Genomic DNA, 12,719 nt, shown 5'->3' on the forward strand with positions numbered 1-12,719 from the left:
GAAATGGGGAAGCTTGTGTACACTGAAGTAGGAGCGACTGACCAAGAATTCTGGAAACTACCATTACCTAAGCTGTGTGGTATTTTTCCATCACATTTTATTTTAACATTAGAGATGCATTGCCCTCTGAAACATTACATGTAAGAATGAGACAAATCTTTTAAATCACAAATAGTCTTTACAATAATGACAAAGCATTAGTACTTTTTATAAACATTGATGAAAAGTATGTATCTGGTTTTCCTGTTATAGGATGACCTATAGGTAACTACTCCTTATTAGGTGATCAACTAAATAATGTTCATGAGAAGAAAAGAGCACCCCTGGGAAGATGTCTTTTCACTGTGGCTGTGGCATGGCGGGGCGGCGTGGGGGTGGCGACTGGGAAGAGCAAGGGGTCAGAGGCCTGCTTATGTGCCGACATTGTCCCTTGGGTATGAACAGCTTATCCCTTTGCCTTTCTTGGTTGTTATCTTTTGATGTGGGAGCTAGCAAATACTCATGTCCTTTTTTGTTACCACCAAAGCCATTTTCTCAAAGTGTCAATATATTGCCCAAGCTGGGGGTCGTCTCTGGGTTCCTTAAACTAACACCATTGTTCACTCAGTCCCAGAGGGTGAGAGACCAAATGAATAGAGAGCCACCCTGTTTCACTATGCATCGTGTGTGAATTGGAAACCGTCACCCATAGGTGCATTTGAGTGTAAGGTACCCAGAGAAGCAATTTTCAACCTTTTTCATCTCATGATACACATAAACTAATTACGAAAATTCTCTGGCACACCAAAAATATATATATTTTTTGCCAATCTGACACAAAATAGTTATAATTTTAATTCATTCACAAAGATGGCTGTTATTGTATTGGCTGTTGTCATTTTTTTATTTGATAATCTAAGGGAAGAGAAGTCAGTGCTCCCGATTAAATAGTTAGGCATTGCGTGTTTTAAAAATTCTTGCGGCACAGCAGTTAAAAATTGTTGCCCTAGAGAAGAAACGTTGTCTGTCTGATCCCCTCCTACATCCCTAGTGCCCAGAAATGAGCACATAATAGGCTCTCAGTAAAAATGTGCTGAGTGAGTAAATAGGCCCAAGGCTAGGACATGACATCACCCCGATGAGGTCTGGGGAATCTATGTTTTTTGCTGCTGGGACCTCCCTTTTTGGCTCCATTTTAAAGATGTTCTCTTTTTTTTCCTTCTTAAAGACTCTGCTATTATTATTATTATTATTTTATTGTTCAAATACATTTGTCTCCAATTTCCTGCCACCACTTTCCCCTGCCCACCCACCCCCACCTCCCACCCTCAATGCTTCCCCACTTTGGCTTTGTCCGTGGGTCCTTTATACATGTTCCTTCCCCTTCTTTTCCCTGTTACCCCCCTCTTTCCACCCCTCTTATTACTGTCAGTTTGCTTTTTCTTTCAATGTTGCTGGTTATATTTTTTCATGCTTGTTTGTTTTGTTGACTAGGTTCCACTTATAGGTGAGATCATATGGTATTTGTCTTTCATGCCCTGGTTTATTTCACTAAGCATAATGCTCTCCAGTTCCATCCATGCTGTTGCGAAGGATAGTAGCTCTTTGTTTCTTTCTGCTGTGTGGTATTCCATCATGTAAATGTACCACAGTTTTTTGAACCACTCATTTATTGATGGGCACTTGACACCAACTCAAAAGAACCTATGCACCCCAATGTTCATAGCAGCACAATTTACAATAGCCAAAATGTTCTTTATGACTTTTAGCTCCCTGAGATCTCTTCAATGTCCCAGCCAGGTGCTTTATAAGTTGACCCTGTTCCCTTTTCTTATCATTCAGAGTTGATTCAACCATAAGCCATAACTCTGTCAGTTCTTTAGAGTAGCACTTAGAGGCACTTCTGAGCCTCCAACTCTTTTCCTACAGCCCCTGGCAGACTGTGCTCTGGTTCTCCAGTTAGCCCAGCCTGTGGCGTGCTGTCTCAGGCCTGCACAGCGCTATAGGGTGTGTGTGCTGGCAGTGCTCACACCCTGTGTTCGAGGTGTGCAGGCCCTGTCAGGCGGGGCATAGCCCTTCCTGGGTGCCAGGCCTGCCCTCCCCTTCACTGGGACTCACACGGTTCCCGCCCCTGGCTGAGCGCTGTCTGGTGATTTCTAATGGAACTTAAACCCAGGGCCAGAGCTGTGGCTCCTGCTCCAAACAATCACTTCTCGGTTTATTAGACCCGGTTTGTGTTCTAGTATTAGGCTCCTCTTAGCGTCCTTTTAATCCCTAAATTCTAATAATTTCCAGGGTTGATAAAACCTTTTTTAAGTTAGTGAACTTATGAGGTTATCCACAGTTCCCCCTCCCCCACCCCATTTGCTGTTAAACTCAGTCCCTAACATCAATTTCTCTTAATATTTGCCACTTGATTGCAGCTTGAGCTCTACGACACCTGCTCTGGCTTCCTGGCAGTCCAGGTGAGATGTTACTCTTGGTTCATAGACAGGAACATTATTTCACCCTCAGCAGCATCTAAGTTTTATAATTTAAGCCCAAACATGGGACTCTATTGAGGTTCATGGTTGTGTAGAGCTCAAAATTTAATAAATGTTTACTCCTTAGATTACATCCACTTATAATGTCAGCAGCACTTTTTCTTTCTTCTAAAATTTTCATTTCAGGTGTGCCAATTATCTCCTTGATTAAAATCCCAGCCACATGGCTCCCGGAGACCTCATTAACGAAGATACTTCTCACCTTTCATCTCTCCTGCATTTTCGTCGAGTCCACTGAGTTAATTCTTCCTGAGGCAAATGTCTCCTTTTTCCGGTGATTTTCTGTTTCCTTGACTCCTGATTCCCTGTTTCTTAATTAGGACCCAGACACAACTTACCCAAATAAATAAAAGTTTGCTATCATACACTGGCAATTCCCAGGTTGTTATCAACACCTACTCAGGTTTCACAGGAAAAATCAATCCTTTCACTGACAGTTGAAAGGACTCAAAGTACTACAACTCTCACGTTTCTCTGAATTTCCATTCCAACCTAAAATTTCCCTGCTATGCAAAGGAGGGGAGACTGATATCTGCTATTTTTTCTTGGTCTCAAGTGAAGATTCTGCTCCCACAGCTGTGTTGTATTGGCCAAGGAACTGAGAAGAGGGACAGAGTGAAATGACACATGAGCTGCCCATGGTAATGAGGAAGAAAGCTTTATTTTTCACAGGGTCATCAGGCACAGACACTGCCAATCATTGTCAGGTGCAGGGGGCGGGGGATGTGAGAACTTGGACAGCAGACAGCAAGCTCCTCTGGAGAGAGCTGGAGGGACCATCCCTGGAACATCCCAGCTCAGGCTGGGAAAACTATGATGGGGTGTCTGGGGAAGGCAGCGTCCAGCGCAGTTCCCTCTGAAATCGCAGGTCGCAGCATCCGAGTCCAGGTCAGCAGCAGCCCCCGGAGCTGTGGCCGCAGCCCGAGGCCCCGTCCTCGCAGGAGTCGGAGCTCTGGAGCCGGCATCGGTGGGACCTGCGGCGGTGCCTGTGGTGGCTCAGGCAGCAGCCGCCCTCGGAGCTGGAGCTGGGGCCGCAGCCGCCCCCGGAGCTGAGGGCACAGCCAGAGGGGGCTGGCGGTGAGCACTGTGCTGGGCTCTTTGGGGGGCATTTGGGGGAGGGGCACTTGGCGGAGGGGCACTTGGGGGAGGGGCACTTGGGAGGGGGCTGGCACTGCTGCTGGTTCTGCTGGCAGGACATCTTGGCAGGAGGTGAGGGAGCCTGGACAAAACAGAAGCACCTTGTCAGTTCGGAACCCACAGTTCAGTCTTGTTAGACTGAAGCCAAGTTTCCTCTTCTTAGCCAAGACGTCTCCTGGCTCTTGGCTTCCTGGACCCCTCATTTCTGAGACCAGCTGCTTCCTGAGCCAAGGCTGCAGGACGGAGACCGCCACTAACAGGGGCTTAGTTTTCATCAAGCAAGATGCCTGCCATTGTGTTCTGCACCCAGCACCCAATGTTGCCAAAGTAACTGGGCACCCACCCATAGGGACTTCCCCCTGCCCTCGCTTCCCCGTTGCTGCCTGTCTGGGCCCATTCTGTGGGATTTCCTTCCAGACCCCTCTGTTTCCCTCTCCTCTGCTATGACCCTGGCGTTCCTCTGGAGCACCTCAGCTGGAGCCCCGTGCCCTGCTGGGCACTCACCGGATGCAGAGGAGGCAGGAGAAGGCTGGTCCAGAGCAGGCTGTGGATGGGGAGCCCAGGGCAGAAGCCCTTTTATCCTGTGCTGGGTTTGTGATACATGGGCTGAGCATGCTGTGCTTTCACAACCAGGGGGAGGTGACAACCCCACACACTTCCTAGTTGCCTGCCTCCAGTGTCTTCCTGGTCAGGAACCTAAAGTTCTAATAAGATGGAACCAGGATGTCCTTGGACTGCCAAATATTTCCCGTTCCAGTCTGCTTTGGGTTTGCTGCTGTGCCTTTGTTCGTTCATTCACTTCCATGCTTTGGCACAGGTTCTTTGACTTCACTTAGCAGTAATAATGTAGAGCTACATAGGACACGTTTCTTCCCTTGAGTACCTCACAGCCTGAATGGACCATCGCTTAGGCGAGAAACTACAGCAGATCTGATGAAATAAGTACTAAAATAGAAGTGTTTACAAAGATCTGAAGCCTTAGAGTCCAGCTTTGGGGATCACTGCTCCATCGCACTGCAGGTGGCAGAGGGAGAGGGAGCCTTCAGATGTTCTCCGGGTGGTGATGGCTGGACAAAATCATTGTCCTGTGTGAATGTGATGTGGCCTGAGGAATGGAGGTTTGAAGCTGTTCCTGTTTAAGACAGAAAAATTCTTAACCAGGCCTCATGGTCCCCACATGGCAGCATGGGAGCAGCAGAGGAGTTAGAGTGGAGAAGGGACTTAACAACTCTAGCTGGGGCAAGACTATTTGCCCCAATTGATATTATTAAGAAGAAGAAGGAAGAAGACTATAGGAGGGGGAGGAGTAAGATGGCGAGAAAAAGATCTTTTTCATTGTGGTCCATGTGTCCATTTCTCCCTGACTGGCATGTGCCCTATTAATTCTAGAAACTGATATAAGGAAATGGTTCATGTGCTTGGAAAAGTGACAAAAAATTATGCAAACAACGATAATGCAACCTGCAAAATTGCAAACATGGTTAGTCATCATGAAGCTGACAATGGTGGAGGTGGTTTGTGAGCCTCATTTGACCTCATAACAGCTAAGACCTCGTAACGGCTGAGTTTCAGGTAAACTGAGTGCTATTTTCCCATTTTTTTGTCTAATGTAATATTACAGATGTGTTCTTCATCAAATTTTATCTCAAATAATGATAATAAAATGTAGTACTTCATATTTACTATAAAAAGATCATCGGGACTTTAACATTCACGTATTTAAATTTAATTAAATGAAATTAAATAAAGCTTCATTAGAGCTAATGTTTCTGATATGCTACAAGCCTAAAGAATTGGTTATCTGCTTTTAAATACTAATTTAATAGTGAAGGCTACAGTTTTCTTTTTCTTTCCAATCTACAGTTTACTCATTTTGAATCGGCGATTCCAAACTTTCTTTCGAGGTCTCTGTGGGAACACGAAGCATCCTGGGCCGAGGCGGCGGGCTGTCTCGCAGCAGGCAGGGGAAAGCCAGGCAGGTTTCCACGTCCTCTCTGCTTACAAATAAGACCGTAGCTCTCCTCTGAGTGTTCTTAGTTTCAGTCTAAGTGCTGCACTAACAGCAGCCATTCACTCATTCTAGTGATTGTTCCAGGATATGCCCAGCTACGTGGTGAGGCTGAGGAGGAGCTGGAAGTGGGGGAAGCCACCTCTGCCCTGTGTGCCTAAGGCAGGCAGACAGGGATGGGACAGCCTGCGTGAAAGGGTGCCCTCAGAAAAGCCTGGGAGCCCTGCCAGCTCGGCCTGGACCCTCCTCCAGGACCCTTGCCGGAGACAGGACTCCATGGCTTTTCTCCTCAGCCTCGAGTTTGCTCTGAGCCTCTCTTCTTTCTAATTGCCATACCCAGTCTTATCTCCCAGAATACTCTTGCTGGAGTCATTCCCATGGTTCTTCATCTGCAAAGCTCATGCTGAGTCCCAGCCAGGGCCAGTAAGTATCCTGCTCAGCTTGGATTTCAGCAGTGAAGGGAAGGCATGTTCTCTGCCTTCAGGGATATACAGCCTAGCAGAGAGGATAAACACCAACCAACTTTGGGGAAGACCGAGCCCTAAGGCAAAAATGTAGGTGTAACGGGGGCTGATGCCATCTCAGAGTTCAAGCCTAGGTTTTCCAGAAATAAGTACAGAGGCCATTTTTAAACCCAGGAATGTGCAACTTTCCGTTGCTCTGGGGCTGCACTTTGGCTGTGGCTTGGTCAGTGTGGCTCAAACTATTTCAGAACCTGCCAGCAGAAGTACCTCTCACACCGAGCCCTGAGGCCCTGTCTCCATTTTCTGATGTTCCCATTCTCCTCCTTGAGGTGGAGGGCCTTCATCCCACACCTCCCTCACCGAACCTCCCCCACGTCACAGCCCTCCCTGTCCTCAGAGGAGTCCACCATGAGCCTGAGATGACAGAAGAAGTTATTTGAACCCATGGCCCAGGGCGTGAGGTGGCTCCAAATGGGGGGCCCTTTACGGATGTTTTAGTAGCCCTGACATCCTGAGGAATCTGGAATGACACAGAGAAGAAGTTCACCTGGCTGGCCTAAAGTGGGGATTGTGTGACCGAATAACACATATGTTAACTCTGGAAAAGGAATTGCTTTGTCTGAGGTCCAGCTTCAGGGTGAGCCTTCTGCGCAAGGCATATTAGTAGTACACGAGCCAACAAATAAGGACTTGCCCTTCTCCTTTGTGACTTATGACTGATGCCATGAAAAGGGGAAGGGAAGATGAGCCTGAAAACTGTGTGTTAGGAAGCTATTTGTTCCTGGAGTTTGTCATTTATTTGTCTTGTTATCAGATATCAAATGCATAGTTTTAGATGAACAAATCTTTGGTTTGTAATATATGCTTATCATTAGTCCATGCAAGGCCCTCTTAATTTATCTCCTTATCTATCTATCTATTGTCATTCCATTATTTAAATAACAAACACAAAAATCCACCACAAAAGTGAAAATGAGCACTTTGGTAGTAAGTCATACGTATCTACTTAGTTTTTCCTCATCCCTTCCCTGCTCCTGCTGATGTAACCACCATCCTGAACCTTGTATTTATCATTGCCTGCTTCCTTTTGGTACATTTTTATCACATTGACTGTACGTATTCCTAAAAAGTACTATATCATTTGTTTTCAAGTTGGATTTCTTGAGGTATAGTTTACAAACCGAAAAAATCACCTGTTTAAAGTATACAATTCTATGAGTTTTGACTAACATACACCACTGTGGAAACACCACTACAATTAGGATAAAGAACAATTCCATCAATTCAATATATTTCCTCATGACCATATGTAACCGATCCTTCCCCATGCCACATTTTGGCAATGACTGATCCATTTTCTTTATAATTTTGCTTTTTCCAGAAGGTCACATAATTGGAATCATATACTATGTGGCATTCAAAGGCTGGCTTTTTTTTTTCCCCACACAGAATGATACACTTGACATTTATTCTGTTGTTTCATATATTAGTAGTTCATTCCTTCTTTATTGCTAAACAGCATTCCATTGTATGGATGTATTACCTTTTTTTATCTATTCACCCGCTGAAGCACATGGGCTGCTCCCAGTTTGCAGCAATTATGAGTAAAGCCACTTATTACCACTGACTTACAGGTGTTACTGTGAACATAAATTTTGTTTCTCTGGTAAAATACCTAAGAATAGAGTTTCAGGGGCAAATAGTGTATGCTTCATTTTTTAAGAAACTTGCAAACTGTTTCCAAAGAGGTTGTACAATTTTGCATCCCTGCCGGCTACCAATGAGAATCTAGTTGCTCCATGATCTTGATGGTGCTTGGTATTGTCTGTTACTACCATTGTTATTTTTTATTTTACCCATGATAATGTGCATAAACTGGTGTCTCATGTTGTTCTCCATCTGCATTTCCCTAATGACTAATGATGTTGAATGTCTTTTCATGTGCTTGTTTGCCATCTATATGTCTTTGTTGAAATGTCTGTTCAAATATATTGTCCATTTTTAATGTTTGCCTATTTTCTTATTAACATTTAGCATTTTTATATATTATAGACGAGTAATTCATCAAATAAGTCTTTTGCAAATATTTTCTCCAAGACTGTGAACCTTCTTTGTATTTTCTTAAGTGTCTTTTGAAAAGTGAATTTTTTTAATTTTGATGAAGTATAATTTATTATTGTCAGTCTTTTTTTGAAATGCCCTCTTTTTTGCCAAATCTACAATTTTTTGCATAACCCAAAATCACAAAGTTTTTTTCTTGTATTTTATTCTACAAGTTTCTTAGTTTTATATTTTACATTTAGAACCATTGTATACATTGAGTTAATTTTTATATGTAAATATCAGGTACCTTTCATTTTTATGCATAAGGATGTCCAATTTTTTCAGCACCCTCTCTTGAAATAACTTCCTCCATTCAATTGCCTTTGAATTTTTGTTTAAAATAAATCAGTCATATATCCTGAGTCCATTTTGGATTCGATGTTCTTTTCCATAGATTTATTCTTGCCTTGTTCCCGATCTTAGGAGGAAGTCAATCACTCTTTCTACCAGGTGTGATAGTAACTGTAGAGTTTTTGTAAATGCCCTTTACCAGGTCCAGGATGTTCCCTTCTATTCCAGGTTCTGAGAGTTTTAATGATGAATTGATGTTGGATTTTTTCAAAAATTTTTTCTGCATCTATTGAGATGATCATATGTTTTTTCCTCCTTTCATTGAATTCTCTTTAGTGAATGCAGTGTTGTCTCAACCATTGCTATATTCTTCTTAGACTTGGTGTCTGGATTTTTTTTACATTTCCAAAAATGGCATAATTTTACATATTGAGTGTCTCATGTAATGTCTAAGCAAAATATAAGCTGTTTTTTTTTTCAGCCTGTACATACAAGATGAGATCACAATAAACATATTTGCCCAAATCACAGTGGTTGAAAATGACCATCCAAATAGTCACAAATTATCTCCATTTAACTTGCTGGAATCTGCAAAGGGAAGTGTCACATCGTTATGAAGGCCAGTCTGACAGTGCTTGTCACCACACCATCTACCCAGCTCTTCCTGTCCTCAGCCAGCTCACAATCTCAATGTCCTAGTTTGTAGCTGGTGTCCCAGTGCAATCTACCTGTAGTGTTCTGGTTTGGATGATAACAGAGAGAAGAGATGGAAGTGGGGCCCTCACAAGGTCCGGCCTGACCTTGACATGTGACTAGGAGGAGGACACCACCCACTGTCCTCTCCCACAGTCCTGGTTCTCCTATTGGCAGATCTTCCTCCTCAATCATTAATTCCCAAGTTCCTACATTTAACACACTTTAAATGAGGATCAGCGGTGGGCCGGGCACCATGCTCAGCACGGGGGAGACAACAGCCTGTCCTCCAGGGCTGATAATCTAGCAGAGAAGAAACACAAATGGTGAATTATAACCATGGTGTATGTTAAAGAGAAACCACAGATTCTGTGGAGCATGTAAGAAACTACTGGTTCAGGGGTTCAGATGTCTGCAAAAACAAATAGTTTTCTTCTGTGACTTATGGTTCAATAGAAGCAAGCACTTTGTAGTTTTGGGTCCAAATTGGTACAATCCTGAGTAATTAGGCAACAACAGCTGAAGAGTAACATCCATCTCGGTGGTTGGGTAAGCTCCAAAGTTCTGGGCGGCTCTTGATGGGAAGACTTCCCTGCCTTCTCTGAAACGCAGTGACTCCTCTCTGGCTTCCTCCAGGCTCTGTCCCAGGTTCCTTGTCTCCGCAGCCCCTCCTTTAGTCCTGGAGTTGTTGCTTGCCTGATTTTCTGTCCACCGCAGCAAGGAGGCCCTCTCCACAACCCCTCCCATTTCTCACAGAGCGGCTGCTTCACAGGCCTGCGAGCTGAGCAGATGTCCTCCAGGACAGAAGCACAGCGGGAGGCCATGGCCGTTCCTCCTCCTCCCAGACCAGGAGGGGAGCTCCCTGAGGGTCAGTGCTGGGAGCAGCCTGTCCTCAGGAGCCTGGCACCTGTAATGTGGAGATATCAGAGGAAACACAATTCATTTCTGATGCCTCTTTAAAATGTACTCAGAGAAGCTAAATCTCAATTCATCAATAATAAGAAATGAAGCCAACACAAAACTGCTCTCCCTCATCTCAGGGGCAGGACAGTGTGAAGCCACCTTCCAGAACAGGAGGATCAGCTTCTTTCAGGGAAAGGGAGTGAGGGAGCATGGAAATACCACCCAACTGCTTATTTTGAGGATGTTTATTGTGCATTCTCATCCATGTACCAATTTCCCTCTTAGGTGGTGTCTAACATTTCTGGAAAGTAAACTACTTCCTTACAACCACTGAAAACATTCCATATAGATTCAGGCTCTAACATGGGTTAGTTGGTCATTTTTCTTGGTACTAGAATTTCAATTCAAGTCCAGCCCTGAAACCATAGCACCTAAATATCCTCAACTCCTAAAGAGCTCTAAAGAGAGCCCCAGGGGAGTCCCCGATCTTCTGTATGCATATTAGGAAATTGTACAAGAAACCTTGCTATTAACACCATCACGCGGGGGTACGAAGCTAGGAATTTTATGAAAACCATCAGAGCAGAGGATGATTTTCCTAGTAGGATAGAGGTGGGGAGAGGAGGCTTTTTAAACCCCTCTGAGCAGGATGCTTGACCCACAGCCATTGCTCATTTAAAGTCTGTTAAATGTAGGAGCTTGGAAATTAATGACTGAGTAAGAAGAAATTCTGGAGGAAGCTGGCAATAGGAAGTCCTAGTCTGTAGGAGAGGGCAAACCCAAAGACAGGCCCGGCCTTCTGAGGGGCCCCATGGGTGATGTTTGCACCACTTCCATCTCTTCTCTCTGTATTATCACCAAAGCAGGACACTACTGAGTAATTGCATTGGGACACCAGCTGTAAACTAGAACTTTCTAGGTATCCCAGGAGGGAGGGTACCCCTATTTTTGTGGCATTATCTGAGCTTGCCCCATCCAGGAAAGCAGATGAAAATAGGAATGAGTTTCTCTTTAATCTTTCCCCATTCATCCTCATCACAGAGTCCACATGAAAAATAGCTTCTCTTTTCATCACATAATTTTCCCGTTCCAATCCAGCGTCTTGTTGTGGGGTTCTCACAATCTGAGGAAATGGCTGCCACAGCTGAAAAGAGGCTGAGACTGAAAATGGGGCCTGGGGATGGGAGGGGCTGAAGAGCCCCTTCTGGAGACAGGAGGATGTCAGCGAGGGCGCGATTCCTTCCCCCACTGTCTGCACCACCTCCTTCCTGCCTAACAGCAGAGGCCCAATATAAGTCCTTCCTCCATCGGGTCTCACTCATGGGATCATTACACTTTAATGCGGTTGAGTTATAGAGTGAAGTTAGAGTGAAGTGAGAAAAACAAAATTGACCAAAGGCAGGAAGCCAGTCTTATAGGTTTTAATGGTCATTAAAGAGTAAAACACATGTCTTATAAAAAAAGAGGTCATTCAAAATCATTTAATTAACTGTCTGTGCTCCTTTACAACCTGCTTTTTACCAGTTAACAACAGACCACGAACATTTTTCTTTGTAAGAAAATATATGAGCTCTATCCAGAAAAAGTCCAGCCATTGTTAATATAATGACAGTGGTTTGCACAACATCGAGGTAACCTGGCAGCCAAGGAGAGTGGATTGGAATGCACCTGTATGAACAATGACAACTTCACTGTGCTAGTCAGTGAGTTAGCCTATGTACTGTGTGGACATCACATTCAAAGTGACTGAGTGAGTAGAGCAACAAATCTGCATCAAATTTCGTGTTAAGCTTGAACGTTCCTCTGCAGAAACTATTCGGATGATTCAGAAGGCTGCAGCTATGGGCAACCAGTGATTGGCAGCTTCATTTATGACATCACGCCCACTCATGCATCATATCCTGTGCAGGGTTTTTTGGCAAAACATCAAATCACACAGGTGACTCAGCTGCACTACAGCCCAGATTTGGCGCCCCGCAACTTCCAGCTTTTCCGAACATTAAAATCATGTTTGCAGGGGCAGAGATTTCAGACCATCAATAAGATTCAGGAAAATACAAGAGGGCATCTGATGGCAATTGGGAAAACTGTGTGAGTTCCCAAAGTGCCTAGTTTGAAGGCGTCATTGTTCTATGTACAATGTTTCTTGTATCTTGTATCTTCTTCAATAAATGTCTCTGTTTTTCATATTACATGGCTGGATACCTCCTGGACAAACCTTGTAAAACCATAATATAATATTATCACAATAGCAAAAATTACTTAAATTATATATGGGTTATTAAAGTTTGTGTTCCTAATTATATTTATATTTTTGACCATAGCTAAATATTATAATAGATTCAATCATGCCATAGTTTTGAGTTTAGATAAATTCAGTAAAAACACACACATTTTCAACACTGGTCACTCTGGTCAATATCCTTATTTGTCCATCAACACCACCCACTCTGCTCCCTTCAGGAACTCCGTGCTGCTCCCTGGGTGCCATGATGTCTTCCGAGGGCTCCCTCCACAAGCCAGGGTCCTGCACCAGTCCGGATCCCTTGCCCACATCTCATTGCCAGGCGCTCAGGAGGTAGGAGTAGGTGACATCTG

At 44.1% G+C, this 12,719-nt stretch overlaps 1 protein-coding gene across 1 annotated transcript; it reads right to left on the reverse strand.

The window, feature by feature from the left end:
* Window positions 1–3,411: 3,411 nt before the first annotated feature.
* On the reverse strand, window positions 3,412–3,720 carry LOC129062282 (late cornified envelope protein 3D-like). The gene has a single exon (XM_054563131.1). It carries the CDS (start codon window positions 3,718–3,720, stop codon window positions 3,412–3,414), a length of 309 nt encoding a protein of 102 aa, XP_054419106.1.
* Window positions 3,721–12,719: the final 8,999 nt, after the last annotated feature.

This window comes from Pteronotus mesoamericanus, unplaced genomic scaffold, assembly GCF_021234165.1.
Source record: "Pteronotus mesoamericanus isolate MK-2021 breed Mesoamerican mustached bat unplaced genomic scaffold, CSHL_Meso_final scaffold_705, whole genome shotgun sequence".
NCBI lineage: Eukaryota > Metazoa > Chordata > Mammalia > Chiroptera > Mormoopidae > Pteronotus > Pteronotus mesoamericanus.

Coding starts and splice junctions, on each gene's coding strand:
- LOC129062282 (XM_054563131.1), bottom strand. CDS start 3,720: ATGTCCTGCCAGCAGAACCAGCAGCAGTGCCAGCCCCCTCCCAAGTGC.